Here is a 15487-nt window from a genome sequence, read left to right as displayed (position 1 = left end):
ATTCAAGACCATTTCAAGTTTTAAAACGAAATCTATGACATTTATCTAAGGCCACTATTTACAAGATTTCCTGTTCTAACAGAAAAGTATTGCATCCAAAAAATGGATACAGATCCAATCTAAAAATGAAGATCTTAGGCAATGACTGATGTCACTAAGCTTCATTCAGGAGATGCCCAAGTTGAAGAACTGTCACTTGAGCAATACTGGATGAAAATACTTAGTCTAAAGACTTGCAGTGGTAAAATCAAGTACCCAGAATTGCAGAAGTTCATATCACTGATCTTTTCGTTACCCTTTAGTAATGTTCCAAAATGTTTCGAGAATATTACACTAGTCTCGCTTATTCAAGTCAGTTATTGGTTGGAAACTTCATCAACTGTCAGCATACCAAAAACTGTTGCTGGCTTCAAGACGAAAGCAAATGCTACATGTGATGAAGTGCTGGAGATGACGCTTACTTGAACTTTTTTATTTGATCTCAATAGTGTTGAAGATTTTATGTATATCATTATCTGAAGTAAAAAATAACATTTGATTCTAGGTTACGTTTTTCCTGCAGATTGTATGGAAATCTAAGGTAGAATATCTCTTTTTTCTAGGGAGAAATCAGACCTAAAGACAAGGAATTTTAGTTATAACTGATATAAAAATAGGTAAAATTGAAACCAAAAAGTGCAAGCCCTGATAGAGGGTCAAATTGTCCCCAAAGGCCTTTGGGGAAAATTTTATTGGACCTTTCAACTATGCTGAATCAGATGGCTATCTCAAAATTTTAATTTGTTGCCTTTGGAAAAAAATAAGCATATAACATATTGAAAATTGCTTGAAATTGTCAGTGCAGAAATAACTGTTCTTGGTGGAAAAGAGAGGGAAAAGGGGAGAAAACCTTGACTTAAATTTTCAATATTTTTTTAAATTAAGACGCTCTTATTCATTAGTTCAAACCTGGGAACACCAAAAACTACATCAGAGTTTAAAAGTTCTGTTGTTTATTACCCTAATTCCACCCTAAATAAGGTCAGGGGGTGGGAGAAATCAGAATCCTAACTTGTGTAGTATTTGCACACAAATGAACACCAAAATGTTCCAAAAGAAATTGCTTAAAAACATATTCAAAATTTATTAAAATTGGCATGCAGAAATACCTCTTTTTCAGGGAAAAGGGGAGAAAATCTCTAATTTAATAACATATACAGAATTGCTCAAAATCTGGGTCTGGAAACTGGCCTCTTTAAAAAGCTGAAAGTCTGAAGATGAGGACTGGAAACACAAAGAAAGAAAACGATCAAAAATGGGGTTTTAAAGGCCAAATGAAAATACTGAAGAAAAGACAGAATGCGAATATTTTTAGAGAACAACTGCCTCTCTTCTTCAGCGTGAACAAACTAATAAGATCAAGGAAAAAAAAAAAAAAAAAAAAACAAATTAGTTTGTTATTACATCATATTAATTTGTTTGTGCTGAAGAAGAGAGGTCATTGTTCTCTCAAAATATTTGCTATCTGTGTTTTCTTCAGTATTTTCATTTGGCCTTTAAAACCCCATTTTTGATCATTTTTTTTCTTTGTGCTATGACAGGCCAATGTGGTTTAAGAAACTATCTTTGTCAGGACTAGAAACTTCCATCAATTGGTTACTGTATATACCCATTTAAAAGAGAGATATTTATTAAACCCCCCCCCAAAAAAAAACATCAACATGAACAGCCTCCATAAGAAGTGAAAAACTTGTCTGAGGAGGTGACAAAAATAAACTATAAAGTAATACAGGACAAAATGAATTATAAAATAACTAATACAAGTTGCACATCCTAATCAGCACCACAAATTTTACAACAAAGCTCAACTTTGCTATTAAAATTATTTCCCATAATCAGTTATTCAATTATTCTCCCTCCCCCCAAAATCATATTTACTTAGATACTTTCATCATATTTACTAGAAAAGATTTCTTGAATCCAAGGATGTGTGCTGATAGCCACAGTGTCATCCACAAACAATGACAGAATTTCATTCTGGAGACATTTAGTCATATCACTAACACTAAAACAACAATTAGGCATATCATTAATAAACAACAGGAAGAGAATCAGGCCAATAACAGATCCCTGTGAGACACCACATGTGACTGGATGTAGTTTGTATCGTAAGCAATTCATCTCTACAAACTGGTACCAGTTACTACAGAAGCTCCATATAACATCAAGAACTTTACCTTGGCTCCCATACTCCTAACATTTTTCCAAGAGTAGACCATGGTCAACTGTGTCAAAAACCTTCATTAGGTATAGAAATACTCCATCAAATCCTTTGTATACAGCCACATTAATAATACTTGTCAAAAATATCAATGCACATTGGGTTCTTTTAGAATCCAAACTGATTGATATTCAAAAGATTGAGCTTCTCAAGAAATTTGGTTAAGCAAGAACTAAATCATTTTCCAATAAGACAAGAAATAACTGGTAAAACTGATATTGAATGATAATTACCAAGATCATATCTATCACTACCTTTAAAAAATTGTTGTCACTTTTGCATATTTCAACCAATCTGGAAAATTACCCTGTTGAAAATAATCATTAATTAATGATATTAGAATACTAGATATAGATGGAAAAATGTATTTCAGAATTTTCAAACTCTTCAAATCACTACTAGACAAACTATTGTTCATGGCATACATTCTATCCTTTAGCTTGGCCTTATTCCTCTTTAGATGCAACACAGTAGGGGACAGTAAAGTGGATCCAAAAGGTAGATTTTCCAGAAATGGGGAAATCCAGAAATGGGAGAAATATAGGCTATTTTTGAACATACTGGAATACAATGATTCTGAAATTCATTGCAATTTGTTAAACTGTCTGTAGCTATGGCCTCCTTTACTGTCACTTAATATGGTAGTATATTAGGGCTCTAACCTATAATATTATGGATTATTTGCCATGTCTTCAATGGGTTACCTACAGCTTCCTTAAATTTCATGCTAAAATATGTTTTTTGCCTCATGGAGAAGAATATTCAAATGACTTCAAAAGCATGGTTTCATTCTTTATTCTAATCCTTTACTGTCACTTTATATGGTAGTATATTAGGACTCTGACCATTAATACTATGGATCATTTGCCAGGTTTTCAATGGGTTACCTTCAGCTTCCTTAAATTTCATGCTAAAATACATTTTTTGCCTCATGTAGAAGATTATTCAAATGACTACAAAAACATGGTATTGTTCTTTATTCTCATCCATAAGTTTTAAAGCTTATAACTTAAGTGCTCTATCTCTTACATTTATTTTCCGAAGACAATCTTTTGTTATCCATGGATTCTTCCCATTATGTTTCTGCCCTTTCATATTCTTAACAACTCCCACTTCCTTAGCCTTTTCCAATAGCTTGCAAAAAAAAAAACAACACATTATAACTGATATACTGCATAGAACGTCTTCTCTAACTGATTTACTGCAGCTGTAAAGGTGACTGTGATAGCCTTCAATACACGTGCAAAAAGAATGACTTTTTTGCACTATTGCTTTTAGCCAGTGCCATGAGACCAGCTGCCTCAGCGTTTCTTTGTACCATTATGATCTCAATAATGTGATTAAGCCTAATCATTGTTTTATTCAATAGCTTTTTAATCAAAATGATGTTGGTAACCTTTCAGGGCAAAGTAGCCAAAAAAGTTGTGATTGAAGTGTTCCTGTTTGCTCTTTTTTTTGCTTTAGTTTTACTTTTCATTTTTTTGTTTTTTTTTTTTGTTTTTTTTATGCAGTAATAATAACTGAATTTGTTAAATCCAAGAGATAAGTTAAAAAGGCAATCTTGTGATGTTCTCATCTCCACATGCTAAAGGGTGAGGGTGGGGATGATGATAAGAGCAGGAGAGTCAAGACAGACTTTAAAGAGAATTTGAAGAAAATCTTCTGTTTAGATTTGCACTCTTTAGCCCTGAAAAAAAAGAAACTTCAAGCCAAAAAAACATTATTGTAAGTAAAATTAACCCCCCCCCCCCACATACACCTCTGAAGTTAGGTTGATACTAATAGGGTTGCTCAATATTTGTTCATATTTGAGTTTACATGTGTGAAATAGCAATTTTACAGGTGTGAAAACCAAAAGTAGGTCAATAGCGGTGTTTTCACCCTCTCTGACCTTACTTAGGGTGGAAAGGAGGTACTCAGTAATGTAATTTTAAATTTTGATATCATTTCCAGTCTCTACTAAGATCCCCCGTCCCCTGAAAAAGAAACATTTCTGCATGGCTAATTTTGTATATGCTATTAACTGAATTTTTCTGAAAATTTTGGTGCCAAGACAGTTTGTTCAAATACAGGGTCATATTTCCTGGGACCAATGAGAAACATCTAGATTGAGAGAAGGTAGAAAAACATACTAAATGTAACTGCATACTAATGTAACTCAACAACAACCTTCTAGGATGTTACTCCAACAAAAGATAACGTGGAGCACAACTGCTGTGGTAATAATTTGCCACAGTGTTCACGTGCTGCTTGACTGAGATTTAAACTTAAGGTCCTGCTAAATCTCAGCCAAGGCCAGTAAGCAATGGCTTGATATAATTGATGAACTTGTATGTCTAAATATTTTGATTTGAAGCTTCTTCTTTAAAGCAAATTGATGCTCCTTACAGGATTGGTAAACTTTTTTTGTTCTCTGCTGTGTTGTCTTTGTCTGTCTTTATTGTGGGTAATAAATAAATGGAAATTGGCGATTGCCTAGGCTTGAGATAGGAGCCTCATTAAATGAATGAATGAAAAAATTTATTGCCTGAAGGTGTTATGAAGTAAACAAAGAGTGAGTGAGAGAGAAAAAAAACACATACAAGAACACAAAAAGATGAATTAACACTCAATTATTACCTGGAAAAATATACAGGATGGGTTTAGCTTTTTAAGGTACTGATTAACTTTTAATGGTGATTCTCAGCTGCAGTCTGGGGTTTAGCCAAACCATACGTAGCAATCAGTGCCTGTTTCTAGACCTTAGGGGAATCCCCAAGAGAGATTTCATATATCTAAAATACTTGCAGATGGGGAAATATTTTGACTTCCTTGCTAGACATTTTCTGTTGTAGTCAAAGGTTAGCTAAAAATAAAATAATTAATTTCCATTTCAGCTTTTGTTGCAACCCTTTCATCATATTTGTCAAATTCCTGGGAAGAAAGTAAGGGCAAAACTAACCGTCTCGTTCAATAATTGGCTGAAAATACCTGAGGATAATGTTAAAGCTATTTCAGAGATAATACAATTGCTTCACAATGCTTCCCTTTTGTAAGTATCTTTTATTTATCTTTAACCCCACTACCAAGAGTGACTTAGGGTCATGAATGCTTTCTGTATACTAATCTGTTGATTTTAAAAGATTAATTTTAGCAATAAGCTAAGGCAAACAATTATTACCATGTGCAGCTTAACTTCAGAGTTCAGAGTCATATTCATCAATAAATACAGATTGGAATGCAATAATCTTATTCCCTTTCAAAAGGCTTGACGGCCAGGGATACAAGGGGGATACAAAAAAAACGGTATAAACAGCAACCAGAAAAGAGAACAATAACCAAGTTACATATAAGATTAAAAAGAGAACATACCTGAGGCCTGGGAGTCAAAACACAGAGAAGACAACCATACACCATGAAATAAACACTCAGGAGACACTAACTCCTCAGAGAAAAAGGAAAAAAATAAACAAAAACAAAATGCTATTCTGTTTGATTTTTAACTAAATGGTTTTTAAGAATCCTTTTAACAGTCCCAAACGAGTGGCATCTCTGTACTGAAGAAGGTAGAGAATTTCAGCTCTGTTAACAAGCAATGAGGGATTGAAATCTGACTGGATAATAGGGCCAGAGGGAATGCTGATATTATATGAAGAAGGAAGGCTATATGGAGCTGAATCAGGAATAAATACAGGTGTTTTTTGGAGAGATTTTGGAAGATTGCCATGAACCTAATGAAAGACAAAAGATGTACAAGAAAGAATGTAAATGGACTGTAGATTTAAGAGTGGTTTTGGTGAGGAACAGTTTATGTCTATAACCAGACGCCATGCTTTAATATACATGACAGAAAGTGACTGTAGTGTAGAAGGAAAAGTAGACATCCATACAATTGGGCAATACAAAGCATATGACTGAACAAGGCAGAAAAAAGAAGCCTCAGAGTATATCCAGGAAATGTTTTGTCCAAGTTTTCTAATGATGTCCAAACTCCATGAGACCTTAACCCTAGTCTTGGGTATATGGTTTCTAAATGAAAGGTTCTCATCAAACAGGATACCAAGAAATCAGACCACCCAATCCTCTGGTCTACACAAGGAGCCTTGTGATACCTGAAACTGTGTAAGCTGAGGGAAATCTATTTCAGTTTGAGAAAAAAAAAATAAGAAAGTGTGACTTGCCAATATTCAAGGCCAATTAATTGGCATCAAACTATGAAATAACTCTCTCAAATATTGCCACAAGGTTAGACTTAATATCACATTCTGTCTTCTCAAGGGTACCAAGAGTGGTGGCATCTGCAAAAGCAGCGACAAAATCTTCATTAGAATTAGTATTGGAACACGAGTGAATATCCGGATGAAACAGCTTGCAGCGTACTAGAGTCCTAGTGTTTTTGACTGCCGAAACTACGTCATTAACATAAATCAGAAATAAAATGGAACCATGAACAGATCCCTAAGGGACGCCATATTTTATTTAAGAAGGGCTACAGAAAAGTGGATCAATTGAAATAAGCCTACCAGAAAGATATCAATCAAACCAAGAGAAAGCACTTGATCTTATACTGATATGCGATAGTTTCCAAAGAAGAATCTGATGGGTCAAAGAATCAAAAGCTTTACCAACATCCAAAAATAAAGCTGCTGGTATATGACCAGAATATATTGCTGAATGAATTGAATTAAAGAAAGCTGCACAAGTATGCTCTGTAGTGATTTGCTGGGAATCCAAACTGGAAATCATGCAAAGATTCTTTTGCATCCAGAAAACTAAGAAGGCTGGATAGCACAGCCTTCTCAAAGATTTTGCTGAAAACAGATAGGAGGGAAATTGACCTATAGTTAGCAGGATCACTCCAAGAACTACATTTGTATAGCACTATAACCTTAGCTCGATTGAGATATTTAGGGAACATTCCTATCTCCAAAGACAGATTGACAAGCTTAGCCAATGGTGACAGAACTGCTGGCCGAATGGCAAGGATAACCCATGTAGGAATTCTGTCTGGCCCTGAAAACGATGATCTCTTAAGAGCATTCACTAAACTCTTCAGCCCCATCAAAAGAATCAGTATAATTGTTAGCAGGCAGCCTTCATGAAATTTATCAGAGAAATGTAAATTTGTCCTATTTTTGCATTAGTAACCATGAACTGTTACCTCTTCAAGGTCAATTTACTAATATTGACTTAGCAAAGAGCCCTGTTCCTCAAATGTATTATTGTTTTTTTTTTCTTTTGACCACTTAATATTGAAAGTGTGGCTGAAGAAATTCTGGAGGGGACTCATCTGAATGAGATCAAAAGCTCCTATGCCCTTTTTAAGGGCCAGCAGTAGAGAGAGAGAGAGAGCGAGAGAGTGAGAGAGAGAGAGAGAGAGAGAGAGAGAGAGAGAGAGAGAGAGAGAGAGAGAGAGAGAGAGAGAGAGAGAGAGCATGTTAGCTTCGTCTGGGATGCTACCAATCAGTGACAGGAAGTAAACAAGGCTGTCCTTGTATCTAGAGTGATGCCTTCCACGTGGGTACTTCCAGCCATGAAGGTAATTCTGGCCCATCTTTTTACTGGCATGCGGGGTAGGTTGCTGATCCGTGAAAAAGTTTGTGCAGCGAGATGACGTGAACTGGGTGTCTGGTTGGTAAGTGACAGTAGTTGTTGGGGACTTTGTCTTTGATGTTGAAGACAAATCCGTTCGATTCGTCTGAAAAACTTGGTTTGAGCCACGTCTATAACGTTTCGGACCCAAACGTCATCATGCCAGGTCTCTTCACACTAGAGAAGAAATTGGTTTACAGTAGTATTGTAAATACGCAATCTTTGTTCTGCAATCCAAACTGCAGTCCAAAGTGGAGATGATTTGTGTTTTGATCCATAACGTAATCGATGACGGCGTTGGAAACCTGGGGGGGCAGCACATCATTGCCTCACATCGGTGTATATTTTGAATACTGGATTACGACGACTGTTTATCTGGAGGGAGCTCTTAGTTAGTATCAGTATGGAGGGCCTTAAACAGACGATAATACTTGTCAGGATTCAAGTATCAGCTAGAGGAAATGACTGTCAACCAAATTAAAGGCTGCTTTGAGCTCGACAAAGGCGATATATGCTGCACATTGGAACTCACGGGCTTTTTCTACCACCTGACACAGATCTGCTCGCTCTTGGACCTTTTAGGCATGAAACCCGCTTGCTGAATATGTCATCACTTGCAGAGGAATTGGGTGCTTCTGTCCAGTAGAGTCATGGTAGAGCCAGAATATATGTAGAGATTTTTTTAAAATATATTTTGTTTTAATAATTTATGATTTGGCTAATAATAAATTATTACAACGAACAGAATTATTCCGTATATGAAAAAGACTGTCCCCTCCTCAACGTCCTGCTCTTTATGCTAAAGTTTCACTCTTTGTCACAGTTCTCCTTTTTAAAACAATAAAAACTTTAGCGTAAAGAGCGGGACGTAGAGGAGGGCACAGCCCCTTTCATATACGGAATGATTTCTGTTCTTTGTAAGTTTTAATGTCGCTCCTTACTTTCAGTTGAAAAAACTTGTTTTTTTCATTGAATCAGCAAAAAGAAGCCAAAATACCACATAAATGGAGCAGAATAAAGTCGTATAATAATTCAACCCTAAAACGAACAGAAATTATTATGAATAAATAAATGACACCAGAAACTAACAGAAAATAAAATGAACAGCCGCATAATGCGAAAAACAAAATACCCCCAAAGTTCTAAAGATGCTGCCTAAAATAGACAGAAATCAAAATGAATCATGTCAAACTTGAAACAAACTAAAATTATCGAAAATAAGAATAGCAACTCCCAACCCCTAAACAGTTTAAAGATCCGAGTGTGATTTGAGCTTTACTGAAAAATATTTGTATTTCAAGTAGTGTGTCATGAGAGTCTAAAATTCTAGCTGTACCAAATTAGCTTTGGATCTGTTGACTCAGACAGAAACTAATTTCCTGAAAAAAGACACATTTAAAGCAAGGTTCTATATACATTTTATGTCCTGTCTATACACATTCTATATCCCATCTACCTTAGAGCTGTATCGTTGATTAGAATGAGCAAGAAAATAAATTGTCTTATTGAAGCTCCAAATTCCTGGTTTTTTGGACAAAATTTCTTCAAAAATATGGGGTAAAGTGATCAAAACATAATGAATTATTATGTTTTGTGCTGCTTTTCTGAGGAATTGTGCTGGAATGTACAAACAAAATAAACTCTTATGCTAAGCTCAGCAAAACAGAAAATTTATCAAGTATGACATTTCTGTTATTGAAACACCTATACCATTTGGAGTTGGCATTCGCATATTCTGGTTATTTTTTAGGGAACCCTAGTCTCTTTTATAGTCTACTTTCCAGGTTTGAGATATTAATGTCAAAGCTCTGGATTAACTTATAGATTTATTCTACTAATGAATAAACTCCAAGCACGAGGATCAATACTGAAATAGGCATAAGGCTTTTTTAATGTCAAGTAATAGATACCTATTTTAGAATCCAATTTGAAATTGCTCTAGAACTTTGCTTAAGAACATTCTCCCTATTCAAGCACAGGCATATACGTACTAGAGAGGACTTTTTGTGCCCCCTCATAATCGTGTAAAATTTGTTTGTCCTATTTTTTTTCAATTTGTTTCATTTCAATTCTATGGCGCCGAGCTGCCTCCGTAGATGCCGAATTGCCACGTCTAGTGGCTAATGCGCACCCCTGGAAAGATTGATTGTTCTATCTAGAGGTGTTTCCGACAGTTTCATTGGTGGAAAATGCTGGAGATCTGTTAAAAGCCAGGTGTTAATTCCACTCTTTGTTATAGGCTTGACGACATCGAAGATGCATCCACATTGCGAAGAGGATTACCAGTGGCACATGCTATTTACGGAATGCCATCTACAATCAACTGTGCAAATTACGTTTGTTTCATTGCACTTCAAAAGGTGCTGGCTTTGGGAAAGTCAGAGGTTGGCTTAGTACTCTTTTTCAACACATTTTATTTTGCTGGGTCAATGCCTAAAACACAAAGTAAATTTAGGAGGTGAGATGCTTAGGCTCCCCAAAACATTTTCTGAGAACTGTTGGGATTTATAAATACCTTAAAATATACAACAAGAGAACTAGTTTGAATTCTAAGACCCTTTTTTTGAAGTACCAGGCCCCCTCATTCTATTACACGACCTTTTAGGATATTCCTAAACGCTTTCACTTCTTCTTTATCAAAGTGAAGCATGCCGTGCAACTTCCTCAATCTTCAGGTTAGTTGACATTGTGAAAAAAAAGCAAAAAAAAACCACATGGGAACCGATTGAACTGATATTACTTCGTGTTAAACACCAGACTCTTATCGCTGAATGATTAGCAACGTAATGGCAACTGAACCCCTCATATTAATTGGCTGTTTAAACCTTCCGGTGGTCCGGCCATCTGTCCCAAATATCAACTGCAAATTTCCTGCGAAAGTTGCACTCGATTTCGACTCTTTAGCAAAGGATGATATCGACCACAAGGGAGATCTAGGGCTAGATGGATGGACAGTCTTGATCATATTTCCAACCTTGGAACGTCTTCCCGAGAGACGCTTCCACAGTTGCTTAAAACTGTGGTGGCTGTAAGTGTCGAGTTTCCGCTTTCTACGATAGTCAGCCGGGAAGAAACTTTATTGAAAAGAAAAATAATCTTGAGACTTAAAAAAAATCGGTCCTTGCAACTGTTTACACCTACAAAGACAACCAAACGTTAAGGGGTAAAATAAGAAAATTTACGTAGCTATTTCAATATTTAAATTTCATATAATTAGGTCTCTATAATGCATTAAGAGACTGCAATGTTTTGGAAGGAACGTCTAAATTTTGGCTTTAAAAGTTAAGGCACTGTTAATAAATACATTAATAATATTAGTAAAATGGAAAATAACTGTCATAATAAGAATGTAATTAATGCAAAAAAAACAAACACTGAATAGAATTGACATTGGGAATAATAAAGCTATCTTAAGTCAATTTTATGACAAACTGAGGTATAGATACATTCATATTAATATCTATGATGAAATAATAACAAAAAAACAAAACAAAAATGATCGTAACGTTAATCATACAAATAGCATTAATTAAAAGTTGTTAAATTGCTAATAAAAATTTTAACAAGATATGTACGTATTTTTTGTAACAAAATCAGACTGTAGGTAACGCTACCCAAGGTACTGAATGGGCAAAGAATTAGATTAATTTCCTTCTTTGAAAGGCATTTCCTTCTTCGCTTTTTCTTTAAATTCATTCTTTATTGTCATACGGCAAAAAAAAAAAAATTGATGGAAATTGGAACTTAAAAAAGGCACCAGACCTTTAATTTTAGTTTTGGATGACTTTAAATCAAAGTCAAACTAATTATTGTAAACAAGGCGCACTATCATACTAATACTACTACTACTACTAACAACTTACCGCCGCACCAAGCTGAGGAAGCCACCCTCTTTACACCATCCGAGGAAATTCCCGTTTCCTTTAAATCTTTCTTTATAACATCCTCCCACCCCAGACGTGGACAAACTGCTTTCCGTTTAGCCCTAGACGGTTGGCTGAAAAAGACAATATTAGGCGTTCTGTCATCCTTCATCTGCAGAACGGGCCCTAGCCATCTCAGCCTTTCTTTCATTATAGCCGTAGAAAGTGGGATTGAACCATATTTTTCGTACAGCCTATTGTTTGAAATACGGTCAGTCAGCCGGTTACCCTGAACAACCCGTAGGCAATTTCAGTAGAAAACATCTAGTAAATCTTCCTCCGCTTTTCAGAGAGCCCATGCTTCAGAGCCACGTTTGACCACTGTCGTCGCTGTACCTTCCAATATTCTAATCTTTGTTTGAAGACTTATCTCCCTATTCTTCTAAATTTTTTTTTAACTGTGAAAAAAAAGCCCTGAGCTATGGCTATCCTACTTTTAACATCTTCAGTGCTCCCACCGTCTTTACTAATAATACTACCAAGGTATGTGAAGCCGCCCACCTGATCAATCTTTTCGTTACCCAATGTCACCTGTTCATCTTCACATATTCCTAGCCTTGGTGACCTAGGCCTCTTAACATTTATTTTCAAACGTATTGAAGCACCCTGAACTTGCAAAACCTCTAAAAGTTTATTCATTTTGCTCACACTTTCATCTAGGATGCTTAATTCATAAGTATAATCTAAATCCAGGAGAGTTTTTCCTCCCCATTTGATTTCGTGGTCTCCCATTGCCTTTTCTGTGCTCCTTAAGACAAAGTGCATCAAATCGACCCATATAAAGGGGGTGACCCTGTTTAACTCCTGATTTATTTCAAAAATTTAATCAACAACCCAAAGGAAAGTCATGACCTATTTATTATCTAATCACAAACAATCTTATTAAAGGAACAACAACGATCGAGAGAAGGTCAGTGCCCTGGTATACAAATTATCATTGTACTTTTCCTACCTCAGTGCGTAGTGTTAAATGTGAAGCAATTTAGAATCAGAGACTCGTAGCTGTCAAACGGGAAAGCTTTTCTCTAGAAGCTCAGAATCAACTGACTTGTCAACAAAGAGTCGTGTTTTCAAGACTCCTCATGCTAATGCTCAAGGCTGACCTTTAGGGGTATCTAATTTCAGTTAGTAGAAGAAAAAGTTATAATGAGAATGGGAGAGGGAAAGGAATTGTCAAGAAGTTGTGGCCTATCTAAATCTTTTTTTGAGACTGGAATATTTTAGTAGCCTATACCAGTTTTCAGAAAAAACTTATATTGCCGCTTTCGAGAAAAAATTTACAGGTAAATATATATAGAATCACTTAGTGTTTAATAGGGTAGATTTATAATATTCGTATTTATAGATAAGAAAATCATCCACTTTTATTTTCAGGCGACCAAAGTATATTGTGAGCAAATGCTAGAACTTCATCGAGGCCAAGGCATGGAAATATACTGGCGAGATAGTTTTTCATGTCCTTCTGAAGAAGAATACAAGGAGATTATAGTTAGAAGTAAGAGGGAGTAGTCAATGCCTTCTTCTGTTTCTTCTTTGTTGCTTATATCCCATGCGCAAGGGAAGGACGGAAGCTAAATCCCTAGTCTAAGAAATACCCAAGGAGACCATCAGCGAAAAAAAACCCCAAAAATATGAAAAAATATTAAAATGTAAAAACAAGGATGTTTGTCCATTGAAAATTGTTTCGGATTTCGGAGTATCGGGTTTGGTCTTGAGAAATATTTTCATCTTTCCTAAAGTTTTTACTTTGTGTAATCCATTGCCAGAAACTGACAACCGTGTATCACTATTTCTTTTACTTTTAATTCGGCTAAAAAGTTCCAAGATAATGCCGAAAAGTAATCGAATTCTAGAATTTGTTTCATTTTCCAAAAAAACCCGCCTCAAGCTTAAAGAAACCTCCATCGGTAGTGCAAATTTTGAAAAAATTATTATTAAAATTAATGTGTACAGATTAAGATATGCGATTCTAGAAATTATTCTACTCTAGAGTATTGTATTTGCTCCTAAAAATGTTCTTCCCCCTCTTAAAGTTTCGTCTATATGGCTTATGGCCACACTGAGGCAAGCATGCCTTCATATTTATTTTATTTATGAGCCAAAAAGATTGAACCATAATTCGAAAAAAAAAAATCAAGACTCAGGGCTGTTAAACTGCTATTGAGCCTCTTAGATTCAGAATTTACTCAGTCCAATTTGAATCTTTTTTGGGATGAAAATGTTTTATGTACTGAATCAAAAATAATTTTGCTATTCTTAGAATAATCAAAATCAATATTTTTACAAAAAACTGCTTTTTCGTACTCTAGATAATGAATGTAGTCATAATCTTTGGTTGTAACCATACATGATGTAAAATTTCAATGCTATGTTGTGACGTTAGCTATGATGACTTCAGTATATTATGACGTAATCACTATTACATAAATTACATAAATCTAACTAATATCCAGTTATGCATCTTCTTTTTTGAATTTTTTCCGTTCAATGTTTTATGGAGTTTATCAATCTAGCCTCTGAACAATTTATGATATTCTTGTAACTTTAAAAGTTGAAATATAAAGATTTTTAGATCTCCATACTTGTTGCATCAAATGCTAAATTCAATACTATTAGCCTTATTAGAGTTCTTCTCCTGGATTTTGAGGGGTGAGTCTTAAATAAGTTAAAATCTACATATTAAGGTCACAACATGCAGGTAATATGGAACATTAGAATCCTGGATTGGGAAGTCCTAAAATGGGCTAAAAATATAGGTGGCATAAAAATATGGGCTAAAATGGGCTTAAAAAATTAAGGCCACAACTGTTTCTACTAACAATTCCTCGTATCACCAATTTGCATGAGACCTAAACGGTTCCATACGATCCTTCTCAACCTCTCTATGTTCAAGTCTTCTTTTTTTCTCCCTCTCACGGAGTTTCTATTTCCTTTAAATCTTTTTTATGACCTCTTCCCACCACGTCCAAGGGCCCGCTTTTCATTTGCACCAGAGGGTGGCCAATAAAACACCATATCAGGTGACTACAGATGGCCCAGAGGGGTGGCCACAAATATTTGCATTTTTGGCAGCCTATTATTTGTTAACTGTAAAACATAGCCAGCATTGTAATTTAACTTTCAGATTATGGAGAGGCTTGGAGCTCGAGACTCTGTCGTGGTTGGTGATACCAGCGATGCGTCGTAGGGATTTGGTTTCAAAGGCAGCTAGGCGACACTGATCGACAGTTTTAGGTGTCCAGCATTCACACACATAGATGGCAATCAGAATACTGAGGGAGTCGAAAAGTCTTGTTTTGAGAATTGTTGATTCCTCCAGATCGGCATCAGGGTTTTAAATCTGGATTTCGCAAGTGTCAGGGATCTCTTGACGTCTTTAAGTTGATTGTTGATCAAATATTCACTGTTCGACAGATTTTAAACAAGCTTTTGATCTCATATGGAGAGAATGTCTATGGCACATCCGTCTTCTCCTTGGCATCCCATCCACCCTAATCTCTCCGATCAATGATACGTATAAGAAGTTCAGAAGCCGTGTCATAACTGGAGAAGGACTTACCGAAAGCTCCGAAACCTCTACTGGAGTGCTACACTGTTGCCTACTATCATCGGAGCTGTTCAATCTCTTCCTACCTGTAGCTCTTTCACGTTCTGCTATTGTGCCCCTAGAAAGGAGGATTGAACCATATGTTCAGAGAGCTTAGTGTTTTATATGAGGTCAGTTAAGGAAGTG

At 35.7% G+C, this 15487-nt stretch overlaps 1 protein-coding gene across 2 annotated transcripts in view; it reads left to right on the top strand.

The window, feature by feature from the left end:
* Nucleotides 1–15487, top strand: part of LOC136038843 (terpene synthase-like) — a 57053-nt gene that overhangs the window by 4908 nt on the left and 36658 nt on the right. For both annotated transcript variants that reach the window (XM_065722257.1, XM_065722258.1), the window contains exons 2-4: nt 5137–5291; nt 10071–10215; nt 13129–13249. In XM_065722257.1, coding sequence (XP_065578329.1) covers nt 5137–5291; nt 10071–10215; nt 13129–13249 — 421 coding nt within the window. The remainder of the gene's footprint in view (nt 1–5136; nt 5292–10070; nt 10216–13128; nt 13250–15487) is intronic.

This window comes from Artemia franciscana, chromosome 18, assembly GCF_032884065.1.
Source record: "Artemia franciscana chromosome 18, ASM3288406v1, whole genome shotgun sequence".
Lineage (NCBI taxonomy): Eukaryota > Metazoa > Arthropoda > Branchiopoda > Anostraca > Artemiidae > Artemia > Artemia franciscana.
The sequence above is the reverse complement of the archived record's forward strand: the minus strand, read 5'-3'. Positions and strand labels throughout refer to the sequence as shown.